This window comes from Anopheles funestus, chromosome 3RL (genome assembly GCF_943734845.2).
Source record: "Anopheles funestus chromosome 3RL, idAnoFuneDA-416_04, whole genome shotgun sequence".
Classification (NCBI taxonomy): Eukaryota; Metazoa; Arthropoda; class Insecta; order Diptera; family Culicidae; genus Anopheles; species Anopheles funestus.
In genome coordinates this window covers 31094605-31110775 of record NC_064599.1, presented here as the reverse complement: position 1 = coordinate 31110775, position 16171 = coordinate 31094605, and the positions used below count along the sequence as shown (strand labels likewise).

Sequence of the window (16171 nt, the reverse complement as noted above, 5' to 3'; positions counted from 1 at the left end):
AATTTTAAATAAGTAAACCAATAAAAACTACCCTGAAAAAAACGTTCTTATCCCTGAAACATTCTATTCTAGCAATGAAAGTAATGGCAATGAAAAGAAAGCATTTTACTCAGCTGTGCAGTTTGAGAAAAAAACAACAACTTTTCAATAACTCGACCCACATTTTAGAGCGAGTTTTTTTTTCGTAACTTTCACAAAGCGAAAAGAAGAGTGAAAACACTTTGTCTGCCGAGTTCGATTACAACCATCAAGAAGTCGATTTCACAGCTTGTCGTCTCGCAGTCAATCGAATGTTGAAATTAATTTCCGTCCGATTGAGTTCGGCAAACAATGGCAATAGTGAGGGAGGGGGAACTTCCACCACTTTTTTACGAAGGGAAAAAAATGGTACTTGAAAACATGACTAAAAACACAGAATCGGTTCGAAGCAAAAAACAAATTGAGTATTTTTTTACGGGTACATTTTCTTCTTACCAGAAATTCGCACAGTGAAAAGTTTGTTCCACAAAAGCTGAAAAAGATTACTCTCGCGTCTCAAAGTACGACGAACGGCTTAAGGGGTTTTCGTCCTTCCCTTATTGAACACCGTTCGGTATCCCTTGGCTGGGTAAACGGCACCAAAAAACTTCCGCATCACAAGGAATAACACGGAAGCTGAAGGCTTAAAACTTGAGTGTCTGCAAGTTTTGTGCGGTTTGTTTTCCGTTTTCAAATTTGATAAAATGCTGAACGAGCGGCAAGCGGCAATTGTGGACGCCCGGGCACGAATAAAAAAGTTCTCGATTTCATTTCCGATAAGTACTTTTCGATTGATTCTGATCGGTTTTTGGTACTACTGACTTTCTTTCTGGCTGTGGTTTTGGCCACGTTTTCCCCCACTAGCATTCATTTGTCGGAAGGAGGAAAAAATTGTCCGATACCGGGTAAACTAGGGTATAAAAAAATCCATGTTCATCTGCTTGTCGATTTGATATGATAAACTACTGACTAAGAGCGTACTGTTAATCCTCAAATGAGCTTCATTCGATTGAGAGCGATGTTCTCCCAAAAATTAACTAGAATGTACGGGGGGGATAATTTCAATTCTCCACAAGGCCAATTGTTTTGTTGGCATTATTTTGTTTAAAGTGCAAACAAAACAATATTTTACGATTGTCGTAAAGAACGGGATGACGTGGAACAAGTTTCACACCGACGGTCCCTGATATTTCGCTTTACCATTTTAGCACAACGAAACGCTTAAGCCAATAAACTTTAAGGCCTTCGTGCAAAAAAAAAACAAAAACAGCAAAGCACCATTTGCGATTTTACGGAAAATGAGTGCAAACTTTTCCCATTTCCGACACGATGTGCTTTGAAACGAAAGGCCTCGTGGCCCCGGTAGCGACGATATCCTTTTTGGGTGGAAACACGAACGGACGGAACCGTGTCGTGGAAATGGAAACGATGCCTTGTTCCGCCAACCGTAATTAGCAATCATTTACGAACGAGCGGAAATGAATATAATTGCAGTTGATGCTCTCAGGCACGAATGAAGGGGGTTTTCGGAGAAGAATGGCGCCGAGATGAGCGCTTTGTGCAATCAAGGGTTAAGCACTAAGCTGATGAACTTGAGCCGAGGTGATTAGAGCCAGGCAACAACCGTTGCCGCTGTGACTTGTGTGTGTTAATCGAAGTAAAACAAAATGGTTCAACTTATTCAGCTCAACACCGTGCTCACGGTTGTACCCGTTCCCGGTGGGGATGAACAGTCGAATCTTGATGAACAGAGGATTATAAATTAACGATTCGTTTTCATGTCGGGTCTCAACTCAACAAAAAAAAAACAAGTCCCGTTTCCTTTTTTAGTGATAGAGAATTAAACTGTTGCATAACAATTCAATTCAACTGCTAACGAGCAGGGTTTCGAAGTGTTTGAATTTGTTAACCCATCCAGAAAAGGTTTCTCGCTTATCGACACACACACATACAAACCGGATCTCCAATTGCCAGTAAGAGCCAGCTGGCGCCAATAGTTGATACAATGGAGCACAACGAAACAGGACAGAAGAAAAAGAAACACAAAAACATCAAATCAGCCCGTCCAAAAGGCTTATGATCGGAACCATCAGCTTGAAGTATTGAGGTGCCGTGTCACAGTTTGGGTCGATCACTTGTACCATCCCCCCCTCCCTAATAACCCAAATTGACGTTTGATGATGACGTGCTGCTGATGCCATCCATTTTGACCCGTTCATGGTTAGCCCAATGGTAGCCAAAAAAATTAAAATGTTGGAAAAATTAAACCCAACGAAAAACAACTCAACCGACCAACTGAAACAGCTCAAACGTAACGAATATATGGCGTATTGCTTCGGTGGCAGAGGAGTAAAGAAATATGAAAAAAAAGACACGACAAATAAGAAAAATTGCCAAATCCAATTAATCATGATGATGCTAGGAAACAGACGCTTGTCATTCGTTTTAAATTATTCCAAGTGGACAACAAGGACAAGGACAGCGCCCCTCAGTGCGGGGGAAAATCAAGCTAGAAAGGGCGACTTCTACTGGCGTACAGAAAAACACATAAAATCGGTATCATTAGAGTGAATGTTTTACGTAGACTTTACTAAACATGAAACTCATTTTTAGCGAGAATTAGTTACATAATCTCGTAAAGCTTTGTAAAGCACATATTAAACATTGGAAAATCTTCCAATAATGTATGTTAATTTTTACTAAGAAGAAATGGCAATCGCTGTACTACCGCACAAACGTAGCAAAAGAGAGCCTGGTACAAGTAGAATAATCCCTAGCGTGATATAATTTGCAATGGAAATCAGTGCGGAGATTTCTCAGACGCTCTGCTGAATTAATTTTCCTTCGACGTTGTCAACCTAGCAAAGGCACAACACGACCAAGATGTGACTTCGCGTGGGGGGCTGGAGGGTATAAAATAAAGTAAAACAAAAAATAAAACAAGAAACATCACAACCCACAAGACAATCGAGACGGGCATGTACGGGAAACGGTTTTTCGTCGGGGAACAGGCAATCATTGGGCGGTAGGAAGGTCGATCGAATCGAAAGGAAATGTATGCGAATTACGCTGCGGAATGTGATAATCTGGAGAAATTGATGGAAAACATCGATTGTTGGCCGTTATTGGTTGGTTTGGACTTTTTTTTTCTTATTTTTGTCAATGTTTCGTTGTGCACGTAGAAAATATATTTTCCTAGCGCACATTGTCACGTCACCGAACGGAAGATGCCGTGGGAGTGATTATTCGGTGGATTGATGGAATGAATATATTACCCTCTCATCATGGGAGGACGTTTAAATGGGATTTTATAGGAAGATTTGAAACAATGAAACAAAACATTAAATTTCGCTTCATGGAGTGGCTGTATCTGTCGAGTTAAAGAGCGTTATAATTATAATAATCTTTCACGTTGCACAAGTAAAAGAAAACTCCCGCGAATCAAACTAAAGATAAATAAACAGCAAATCGAATGGCAAAATGAAGTCAAATATCTAGGTGTTGTTCTAGATAAAAGGTTAACTTTTAAAAAGCATATAGACTATCGTATACAGAACGCCATTAAAGCCTCGAGATCCTTGTATTGCTTCACAAATCGAAAATCGAAACTAAATTTAAAAAATAAGCTCCTACTTTTCACATCCATCCTTAGGCCAATATTGCTTTACGCCTTTCCTGTTTGGGCAAAAAGTGCTAAAACACATCTTAAAAAAATTCAAATATTTCAAAACAAATTTATAAAACAAATTTTAAATTTACCCCTATGGCATAGCACTAATGACATACACATAAAAACCGATATGAAAAGAATTATACCATATGCAGAACATTTGTTAGAAATATATAAGGCAAAGTGTGCAGTCAGCCAATTAAAACTAGTTAAGAGGTTAAAGCATTAAAAAATATGGTGACTTAGTTAGATAGTCTTAGCATTAGTTTGATTAGTTGATAAAATAGCATTAGACCAATTTTTATAGCCTTCTCCCTTTATTGTTAGCCACTGTGACCAGGGTTTTTTCTTGTAAAGTTTTCCCTGCCGTATCAAATTTAAAATGATAAAAGAATATCAGAACATGACATTCGTCATGAAATAGGAACTCATTGAATTCAAAAATATTGCGTAAAGGACTACAGTAGCCCGAAACCAATAATGTAATCATTGGAATTATTGTATGATACATACTTAAAGAAATATACTATACTATACCATAATTATAATAATTTAACTAATTCTTGTAGAGACAATAAGTTTTTTTTTGCTCGGTTAGAATGGCCTGGCCGTATCAAGACTTATTTTACCACGTAGCAGGATAGTCAGTCCATGCTACGGGGAGACGGTCCGGATGGGATTTGAACCCGGTCCCTGCCGTGTGGACGGGCGCCGTTTTTCACATGCACTACCGGGCCGCCCCTAAAGAGACAATAAGTTAAAACTCTACAAATTAAATTATTATCAAAATCAATAAATAGACGAGATACTGTCATAACTATCTTGTATTTCTATATACTACGTTTCATAAGGGGGAAACTAACTGTGATACCAAGAACTATTTTTGTTCCACAACAGAAGAAAACATAATCCAGCAAGCATTCGATGGTGAAGACCGATTGAGATGAATTTTGTTTTTGTACAACTTTTTCCTTTGTAGTACTATAATCTCAAGAGGCTTTTCTTTGCTTTGTTTATTTATAGCGAGATATCCAGTGCGGCATATAAGCTGCTTGTTTTGTTAGATCAGCGCCATTACCACATACAGCATCGGGCTGATCTGAATCTGTGGAGGTTCACATCAATTCAAAATCTACCGAATTCAGAGTGTGTCATTGATGAAGATTCATAAGTTTGAATCAGATTCATCTAACACTAGTTTAAAGCACCTATTAAACGAAACAAGTTTTACTGATGGATAAGAAATTGAAAAACTATTTTGATCTTGATCGCACATTTCCAATAAATGACTATCTGTGACTGGAACTACCGACAGCGCTATTCCAGAAATTCTTGAGTCGTTTGTGTCGATCTTGGCATAAAAGTAAACTAATAAATAAATAGTGTTTATTTTACTATTTCAGCGATTAATCGGGTCTACTGAACATATGTATAGAGAGTGAGTTAACAACTCCACAATTAGTTGTCGAAACAGAGTAACTAAGTACGTTATAAATATATAGCTTTCTTTTTCTATTTATGAACTTCAAAATGAAACGTCGACGTCTAGTGCAATCATCCACTGAAACATATTGTAAAAGTATTATTATTCTCATGCATACTTCAGGCGCTGGCTTTTGTGAAACACCTGCTATTGTTAAGCAAAAGAGTTACAGAAGAAGTTTTTTTTTTCTTTTCAAACAAAATGGCTGCTTACCGGTATTCGGGCGATGGACAACCTTGGGCGACACACAGCAACACTGCACCTTCGTCCTGCGAAACGGCAACATGCGACGTATGCTCGACGACACTTGGCGAAACTATTCCTCGTTGTTCTGTGCCCGGGGGGAAAACAAAAGAAAATGGTAAATTAAAAAAAAGCTCGTCCGAGCAAGATCAAACAAAATTTGGGAACATTTTTGGGGGAGGTGGTGTATGAGGGTACCGCTTGACGAGATCGTTTAACACCGTTCGCCGACGGCATTCATTAAGCCCTTGTTGAGCAGGGAAGCCGGCAAGCTATTAGCGCAAAGGAATTTCTTTTGTATCCGTAAGTAGGTAGCTTAGTTTTTGGACAATTGTTTCAAAAGCGTCTGATTGTGCCGATAATTATGGTTCGCCCAGTTCCGGCGCCACTTCCAGCGTCAGTTCTCATTGTGCTGAAGAATGGAAACTATTTTGTCTGCGTTCATGTTGCGGTTTTCTTTTTTTATAAAATGTACACTTTTAAATTCCTTTAAGCTGCGTTCCTAAAAGATCATTTTAACGATAGTTAAGCCGTCATGTAGTTAACATACTTTATGTCGTGTAATATTTTTCAGTAAAGTGAATAAATTTTAACATTATTCTTTGCGGCAACTACAACGCAACAAAATAAGTCAACGGCAACTGTTTCTGACGGTCACTTCTGCCTGACGTGAGTCAGTTACAAGGACGTAAAGTTCCTTCCTTTTTTTGCTGGGGTTTGTGCACATTTACTACCAAGCATTTGCTCTGCAATACTCTTCCCAAGTTCTTCCCGAACTCTTCAAACCAGCTGTAGCTGTTACATTTGAAGATTTACATAATCCCATTGTTATGATGAAGCGTGAAATAAATGTTGTGCTGCAAGCTTTTCGGCAACGATGCTGCTAGCGGGTTCGCTTCCACTGGGTTGATTCAAAGGAAAAAGCTGCTTAAAAACCATTGCCAGGGTTGAGCAAGAGGAAGAACGAGCGGCCGGTCCCGGAAGCCCGAGAAAGCATTGATGCAATTGCATGAAGTGGTTCCTATTTTGTTTCCATTTGTTTTCGCTTTCAGTTCACTATCATCCCATTAAATGGGAAGGAAGAGAGCCCGTACATTCGGGCTCCGACACAACCCGACCATGCTGTGTCCATGCTCGTTCGCAAACATCGCTTACGCAAGCTGACATAAGCCGGTTTTGTGTTGGCGATGTTGGTCACTGCCAAAGAGGGTTAGTTCTACAGGAAACGTATCCTGCTCGTCGAAACTGTCATGCCGTCCGAGTAACTGGGATTTTTTTTTGTTTTGCCCAAGTGCTTGCCCAAGAGTTGTCCCGGACGCTCGGGTAATGTAAGAATTGGTTTTATCTTTTCCTTTCTTCCATCTCAACAAAACGCATTGCAGCTTTGGGTGCGAGATGTTACACATTATGTTCATCCTTCGTTTCTTGGGAGACGATTTGGACACTGTGGGCGATGGGATGTGGACTGTGGACTAGAAAAATAAAAACTCCCCAGTGGATGCCATTTTCATGACATCGATGGTGGTGTGCATTGACACACGTTACTTTCAAAGGGAATTATGTTTTACTTAAAGTAGATCTCAGATTCACTACGTACACCTTGGTTTACTCAAAAGAGAAAAAATCAAACTTTTGTGAGATGGAAGATATTATTCTTCAAATAGTGTCCTGTCCTTTTTCGACTCCAAACTTCAAGAGAATATTGTTACCAAAGCCGTCCCAAGTAAAGCGTGATTAAAATCGATACACAAACACGGCTACTTCTGTGGACGTAGTAGTACACCGATACTTACCATTCATGCGTATCTTGGCCGAATTGCTTGTGACGACCTGCCGCGTAAGTTTGTGCATCGTCCGACACCGGTAGGATGGGTAGCGATCGTTATACTCTAAATTGTGTATCAGCAGCTCCCCCGTCGGTAGCAGGTGGTACTTGCCATCTAGCACAAAAGCAGTAGAAATGGTACTTTAAAAAAAACACGGACAAAAAGATACTTTACTGGACTGGAAAGCTTACCTCCTTGCAGGGATGGATAAATGTAGAATGCCGGTTCCTGTACCCAGGAAACGACCCTTACTAACTCCTTAACAAAATTAGGCACTACACAACGCAGGATCGCGGTACAACCGCGGGAAGCTGCCAACACTTCAACGTCAACTTTGTACGCTTGAGCAACGACTGAAACGAGAGAATGTGTGTGAAAGAAAGAGAGAAAGAAGTGATTAAGGTGAGTTTAAGCGTAAGCATATTGGGCTGTCCAATGTTATCCACATGTCAAACAATAGCTTGAATCTACTGTTGAAATGTTATCCACAACATACATGACATAGTGAAAATGTCCTTTCTCATACTTTTGCAAAAAGCAAAAAAATACTTCCAACATTCCTAATAACAAAACACGAAGTGTTTGATGAGTTTTGATCCTCAAAACGGTCAACGACAATGGAACGTGTTGATGAGTCCATCAAGAGTATAAGGTATTGGTTCTATTTCACGTAAACCGGGGGCATTTCACTCGACGGTCCTTCATGGAACCAATCAACCTTTTCGACTCCCCCCAACAAAAAAGCCTTCCGAAATAAAGGTACAACCCTCACGTTTTTTGGGACAATTTTCGATGTGCCGTGCCATAAAAAGTAAGTAAAATTTTGGTCTGTTCTCGTCAAACGGGAAGTTTGCTAGAAACCGGATAGATCCACCTTCAGACTAGAAACCCCTTTCACTATAAGGACTGGTGGGAAGCAAAAACCCAATCATATTACGAAAAATAAAACGGATCTTTATTATTTCGTTACATTCATCATAATCAATGTGCAACACCTGATACGACCTGGGAGTATTTTTTTTTTGTTGATCCTACTAGTTCTACTTATCACAGCCCTTGCGGCAAGGTGTGCAAGGTTGAGGTGTGTATCTTTTTCATTCCGTTTGACCCTTAAGGGTGATATGATTGGGTTTTGCTAAGATCCACTTTTCTGCTGAAACCTTCTGTAACGAGACCAATGTTAGGGAATCCTTTGGCTACCACTTGTGTAAGATGATTCGGCTGATTCAACTAATAAATATTGATATCATTGATGCTGCTATCTTCTGCTATTCAAAGTTCGGAACGATTTTATACACAAAGTTAATCTATTCCAACGAATTTTGTAGTAAATCATTTTGTTAAATTCTTTAATGTATACAAATCTAAGCAAAAAAGAGCTAGCTAAACGCAATTGACACTTGAACACGAGATGAAGACATTAAACCGTGAATGGTTGTTATCTAATGCCTGCAAAAGTATATAAACTCCACACATATTTACATTTTATTACCTTATCACAACACAGCCGCAGTGCGGTTTTTGCAGCTGAACATGTAGTTCAGGAAGGAAGCTAAGCTTCTTAGGGCCGGTTTTTGGAAAAACAAATTTGCTACAGCTTGGAATGGTGCTTGGTTGGTCTCATCCATAAAAGCTTCATCGTGTACGATTTTTGGTATGATATGAGCTTATATTTGCTAGTAAATCGGTTTATATTTTTCATTTGCTCTTTGACAATATCTGTTTAACTTTTTTTCATAACATAATTTAAATATTTATGTTTAAAATATTTCCTACCCATAAGTGTATTTTTTCTTTTTTTATTTTCGACCATTACATTTTTTATTTTGCTGAGAAAATGTTGATTTACTGCAGCACAAAACACACAACCAAATGCCATTTCGTTTCGGTGCTGGATTTTTTTTCTCTCTCTCTGTTAAGACAAAACAGAAAGAAATCTACTCGGACAAAAAGAAGCATATTTCTGCGATGGGGGAACAGAACGCTAAAGAAATGCTTTTCCTTTTCGGTGGGAACACTGGCGAGTAATTAAACCTTACGAGTCGACCCGGTAGGATGGATGGAAGCAAAAGCGGACACACCGCCACCTAGCACGAATGAAAAGCGAACGTTTTCCGCCGATGGCTTTAGCGTTTGGCTCATGCCCCGGCTACGAAGTAATTAGCGAGAGAGCGAAGCACTAGCCCGTACAAGCTGGTCGTTATCCTAACGCCGCGTTACCTAACCATGGCAAATGGTCGTGCACCTATCGTTTTGTCGTCACTCTCTCCTCCCCACTCTTTCCCTTAGAAAAAGGGCGGGGAGTAACCGGGACGAACCAAATAAAGGGCTGACTTGTACAGAGTCATTCAGAGCCACATCACAAAATGGCGGGAAACGAGCACCAAACCAAAAATGGCACCGTGAAGGCAAAAAGTTTTCCGCAAAAACAAACACACACACACACACAAACCAAAAGGACGAGTAAAAAAAAAATACTAGTAAAATGCAAACAACAAACAAGCAAAAAAAAAAAAGAAAAACAAAATGCTAAGGGTACACAACCAGAAACCTCACCGGGGATGGCCGAGCAAAAGTGCAATAGCCTTGGCAAAACAAAATTCATTCGTTCCCGAACGACCGGAACAGGGCGCCAACCGGTGATTCCGCTGAAGCCCAACCGGTGTTGGTTCATTAGATGACTTCTCGACGTGTTTCCGACCGGTTAGATTTTTCTTTTCCCAACCCGGATGCTAAAGACAGGGGGGGGGGGGAGTTTTCTGTTTTATTTTTCTTCTTCTTTCATCTATCCTTGTTTTTGCTGTGCCCCGGGTTAGGCTGAGTTTCCTTTTTCTTTGCCGATTTTTTGTAATTTCATTGCGCCGTGTTTGCTATGGTCATTTGCTTGTGGTTTTTTCGGACCACCATTGTGTTTATGTTGTGTAACATTTTTATCCCGCGTTCCGTTTATTCTGGGTTTAATTACAAAAATATTCAACTTTTACATATACCGAATAAAAAAAAACATTACTATTGCACAAGACATTCCGTGTTGCAAGTGTTTTCTTTTGTAGCTACAAACCAAAACACGTCTGTTTGGAGTATTAGAACTGTTGTGGTTGGAAGCTGGCACGTGTTTTTTGTGTGTTTATGACCTCTGAAAACAAATTTCGTTCATTGCATAATGAAAAAGAAACTGAAGCACATGGCAAAGAGAATCATTCAGACATTCTTTTGAAATTTTTAATTTCCAAACCGCCACCGTTTGCGAAAGCAGATTTAAAATGAAATCTAAATTTCAGAAAAGAAAATCTATCTCATAAAACTTGCACTGCAGAGCTTTAAAAGTAATATTAACGAAATAGTGAAAAAATTCTTTTTCATTTTTAACTGTAAATTTTAGTTTCCTAACCCCGAAAATTCTCTTGTGCAAACAGCTTCAAACATAAATAAATATTGTAAAATGTTTGCTTCATTTTACAACTACACTACCAAACGAGCTTTTTCGATTTCTTGTTTTTCTCGTTATGTTATTTTTACCTAGGTACGAAATTAATGTTTTCCTACATTGGGTTGTTTTTTTATGTTTTTTTTTTTATTTTTGCTGTTATGCTTGTTTCGAGTTGCTTGTTTGTTTGAACTCTTTTTTTTTTAATTTTAATGATTTTTTAACGTTTTACACCCCAACAAAAAACAACGTTCCTTGTGCCGCGTAATAGCAACGAAACTAACCGTCCGGAGATTTGTTTTTTTTTGTGTGCTCCTCTTTTTTTTGCCGACTACTGCATCTAACAATCCGTGCAGTACACGCTTTAGAAATTCAATTACGCCAAGCAGGTTCATTCCTCGTTCGTTTGGAGCTTTTCATCTGTACGTACACACACGCCCACCGCTGGATGCTCTGTGCTTGGCCAGTGCCAAGTGCCAATGTATACCGCGCGCAAAACTCGGTAGTCTTCTCGGTGCGAGATTACAGCGGAATAGCTTAGGTGTGTGTGAAAGCAATGGTGGCAGGAATTTCCCGTTCGACTTTATTTTCCACCGACGCTAGACATTTTTTAGCGCTTAATCCGTTCAGCAGCCAACCATTTCATCAATTTACTCCGTCCCGATTCATTATCCAATTATGCAAAATTCTTGCAAGGCACTGCAAGGTACGGCCAAGTGTAGGAGGGAAGAATGTTGCGAACGGGATAAAAAAAAGATTTCTCTTCTACCTTGGGCACCATCCGACGGACTAGCTGCTCGTACGCTAGCTTCAAGCTACGAACCAACTAAATGACATCCTACCATATACCCAGATCTCGAGAATTTAGGAATTCGCTTCAGAAGGCATCAATAAAATCCCGAGTTCGGACTCGTAAATGTACGCCTTTCGCATGTGACGGTGCAAGCTGTAATTTCGTTGCGAACGAACTAACTACCGCAGGTGAAAGTTTTGGTCCATGTTCGAAAAAAGCTCAACTGAAGAGCTCGGTACGAAGTTGCCTAATTTGCTTGTGCTTGTGGGTTACTTCAGTTTGGTTTGGGAAGTGTATTTTTGTGTTTTTTTTGTTTTCTCCCTTTTTTGTTTGCATTCCGTAGTCGTCATATTTAGTATAGGAATTGAAAATTTACTAACTAACTGCTAACTGGAGTCTTAGATAAATATTTTCGAAAAAAATTTTCAAAAACATTACAAAACACATTCCTCCAACATACTCAAAGAAATGTTGTTCTCAGTTAGCTGATAAAATTGTCGACAAATATAGGTGTTTTTGGAAGTGTCAGTTGAAATTTTTACCGATAATGGTTGGTGGAATTGGTTTTGTTCAATCAAATGATTGTAATGTGATTAAAATTATATTCTAGTACATCAAAAAGAAAAATAAATGAATACATCTCTTCATACATTGCATAGCATTTATAAACACTACCAAAAAGGTTTTCACAAAGCAGTAAATTCGTGATTCTTCTCCTACATAACTATAGAACAAGTGAAGAAAACACATATGTATCTTGTCACATTTAGTCATTTTAAAATGGTTTAAAAAAAACAAACGGTTTGAAAGCATTTTGAGAATTAAAAGTGAACTTTTTAATTCAAGAAAGGAATGAAAGCTAAAATCGTCTCGTAATCCTTGTCTCACTTCAGTTAAATTTTTGTTGCAAAATGTTTTTATTTAGATTTTTTTTACATTTTTCAACTTGTTTTGCAACTTTTTTACTGCTTTAAAATCAGGTTAGAAAGGAAAATATTAAACGCTTCACTCACGGTTTGCTTTAAAGTGTGTTTTAAAATAGTTAGTATTTTAACTTGAGACAATAAAATAAGGAGAAAAAAATGAGATCAACGACTGAATAGAAAACATTTTTAGCAATTGCATTTCTCATAAAACAGTTGTGCAGAGACGAATCATCCACTACGCAAACTAAGCGGCCACGGGGAGCCCCGATGTTAAATGGGCTCCGAAATTTTTGATGCTTCCTCCGAGCGGATCTAGTGGATCTATGCAAAATAAATCTCATTGATTTAAGTCTATCGACAGTGCGAGTCTCTTTAGTTTTGGTTTCCAATTACCATTCCGCTTCAGGCCTCGGAGAAGCTTGAACCGCCACTGGTCCTAAGACCTTTTTAGCCGTTTTTTGGGAGACTTGGCAAAATTTTATAAATTGATTTACTTTAATACGAATTGGTAAAAATAAGTTTCTTTTCACTTAAATAATGATTTAAATAAAAAAATAAAAAACAACCATAAAAAAATTTAAAAAAAATAAAAATTTGAAAATTTCCTAAGGCTTTAGGCTTTTTGGAAAATTTAGTAAAATTTTATAAATTGAATTGGTTGATATAAGTTTCTTTTTACTCAAATAATACTTTATATAAAAAAAATGAAAAATAATAAAAAAAAATAAAAATGCGACTCTCTTTATTTTTGGGGCTCCAATTACCATTCCGCTTAGGGCCTCCGAGAAGTTTGATCCGCCGCTACCTTATATGTTATATACATTAAACTTTATCTACCTGTATGTGAATTATGATAGCTAAGTTCTTTTAGCAATGTGTTGAAATCTTATCCATACGTAAATAATTTTAATCAGCGTCTTTCCTAATAATTGTAATAAAATTATAATAATTATAATAATTGTAATAAAAGAAAATAAAATTCTAACCGCCGTACACAAACTTTTCAAACACATTTTCAATCAACCATTTAATGCTATCCGTAGGTATTGTTCCAGAACAAGTGGTAACTTTTGCAATGAAAGTAGAAATACTAGTGTTAAATCCGCACCATGGAATGAAGTTCAATTTAAAACTTCTAGAAAACCTAGTTTTCCAATCTTCACCACTCTTTGCTTTCCGATTCGATTCAGTGAAGTGCGGCGAGGTTCACAATCTTCCTAAACCTCTTTTCCCCCGCGGGGAATGGTTTTCTGGCCGGGTCAACAAATATAGCCAATGCTCGGGGCCAATGCTCACGTCACGTTCTTGTCAAGTCACGCCATCCGTCACACCGTTTACGTCTGCAGGACGTAGCGCACCCGCGCACGCTTTCGGTTGCCGTTGAAACCCGGGGATGACAAAACTTCTCACGATGCTAGCGCACGAACGTACCGACAGCAACCATTCCAATAACGAACGGTTGGAAGGATCGTATAGCAAAAAGGACAAGAGCGGGGATGGGAGAGGGCAGTATGGGGCAAGAAACAACACAAACAACGGCACATTGCATCGGCATGGAATTGTCCCCGTGCAAAACCCCGTCAGCCCCCCCGTACCGGACCTCTGCGATCCGGAAACCATTAGGCCCGAGGGTGTGAGGAAAGATTCGAAGATTAAGAGAGTAAAAATTCCGGAATTAATTCCAATCACGTAGCACGAGATTTTCTCGTTTATAATGTGATTGAGAGCGTGTTCGAGCGGAACCGGAAAAGTTACCCCCGTGTCCGGGTCCGGGTCCCTTCGTCTGTACTTTTTTTCCACCCCGCCATTCCATTGTCGGCGTTTGTCTTTGTGTTCGTTGCGATACGATTCGTGATTCCCTACAGCACCTACAGTGCTTTTGCTGCGTGCACGTGGTTAGTAGCCGTACGGCGGAAATTGAACCCGGGCCCGAGGTATGGTTGAATCAAATCGGGCTGTCGATGAAGTCTTACCTGCCCGGACCTGTACATCCCGCGAGATGACCCGTCCGACGGTGTTTGACGCTACGCATCGATAGATTGTACTGTGGATGTCTTGCCGGTAGGCAGCGGCAGGGAACGGCAACAGCACCAGTGTCCCGTTGCGCAGCACCCGCCGTACGCCACCGACATCACCGACGGACGTCCCATCCACCGACAGCCAGTCGATCGAGGGTTGAGGACTTCCGGAGGCAGAACAGTCCAGCCAACCGCCGGACGAGTTGGAAAACTCGAGCCGAGACGGTGGCTCCATCACGAACGAAGGTCCCCGGAGATGCGAATCGAAAGCGGCTGTCAGTTCTGGAATGAAAGAAAAGGAGAAAACAGTGCACAATCAGTCAGTGTGATACACAAATAACAGAAAAAAGCAGTGGCACGCCACAGGGATTAAATATCAAAATTAGCCTAGCGAATGACTTATTTGTCCTATTAATTTCATTGGTCTTAGGTTATTTTGCTCAGTTGACTAAATAATTTTTATATTTCTAAACTCGATTTGAAAACGAAGTCACATCCGCAGATGGAAGTCGATCTAGACAACTTAAAGACAGCGGCCGCATCATGCTGTCGATGATTCCCCATGTAAATAAGTCTAATCGGTAAAACTAATTAAAAGTCAACAATCACGGTTCTCCGAAGTTTCGCTGCCGGGTACGATAATTAAGTCCTGCTTGTGTGTGTGTGTGTGTCTGTGTGTGTGTGTGTGTATATTTGAAAGGATTTGAACGATGGAAGGGTGACAAAACGAGGAAAAGGGAAGAGAAAGCAGGGATCTCATTGACGTTGGTACCGTTGTCATTTCCTGCCCGAGTCGGAAACGGAAATTCTATGCATTTCGGGATTGTGAAACATAGGCTCGCCCTAGCGTAACAATTCTCTTGAAGCTAGCAGAACTTAGCATAATAGTGAAAATGGTAAGGGATGGAATGGTACACAAAAACCCGGCTGCCGGGTAGGCATGTTTCAATGCCGACGATTCCGACGCCCACCCCCAATCGCATGATGTACGGTGCTGCAAATTGATGAACGCTAACCGCTAGAATTAATTCTATGTATAATCGATGTATGCGGTTGGGTGACAAACATTTGCTGAGTGAAGTAACTTTAAGTGAGATGACTATTCTGCCATGTGAACAACTATCAAGGAATGTGTAATAGCTATTTACAGAGAGTTAATACATTCGAACAACTATTTGGTCTACACAAAAGTTTTCAGCGTTTTAGGAAAAATGACGCTTCCCGGTATATTAAGACTAGGAATTCTAGAATTCATTAAGACATCACATATTTTATCATTATAATTGGGCATTTCTATAGCCTTTATTTTGTTTTTGGAGCAAAATCTTGGTAAGTTTTTAGTCAAAAAAAGTGTAAAAACAATTTACAGTTTATGCTCAGTATATGGTGGGATCAAAAGTGTGTCATGTATTACGAGTTACTTCTCAGCGTTCAAATGATCAACGGTAAGAAAGGTATCGAACAAAATGAAGGAAAAATAGCTAGAATATCAGACAAGATCAATTAAAAACTGTTAAGTTAGAATAAATTCTAACATGACTACCGTATAGTCCAGGTTTCGCCTTATTCGACTACCTATTCTATTCGACCTTTTGAATCGAGGTAATCACAAATATAATTCAATAACTTGAGCAAAATGTTCGGAGCTTCTCAGGAACAATCTTAAAAATATGTTAGAAATTTTACGTAAAAACACCGTAAACTTAGTTATTTAATTATATATAAAATATTGTTGTATCTACTGCAATATTGAGTAAATTAGGTCGG

The 16171-nt window shown here is 39.3% G+C and overlaps 1 protein-coding gene across 5 annotated transcripts in view; it reads right to left on the bottom strand.

Annotated features, from left to right (window-relative positions):
* LOC125770927 (Down syndrome cell adhesion molecule-like protein Dscam2) overlaps positions 1-16171 on the bottom strand; it is a 369720-nt gene that overhangs the window by 299764 nt on the left and 53785 nt on the right. For all 5 annotated transcript variants that reach the window (XM_049441012.1, XM_049441008.1, XM_049441010.1 and 2 more), the window contains exons 2-5: positions 14360-14686; positions 7432-7593; positions 7208-7354; positions 5385-5502 (exon numbers count right to left, since the gene is read on the bottom strand). In XM_049441012.1, coding sequence (XP_049296969.1) covers positions 5385-5502; positions 7208-7354; positions 7432-7593; positions 14360-14686 — 754 coding nt within the window. The remainder of the gene's footprint in view (positions 1-5384; positions 5503-7207; positions 7355-7431; positions 7594-14359; positions 14687-16171) is intronic.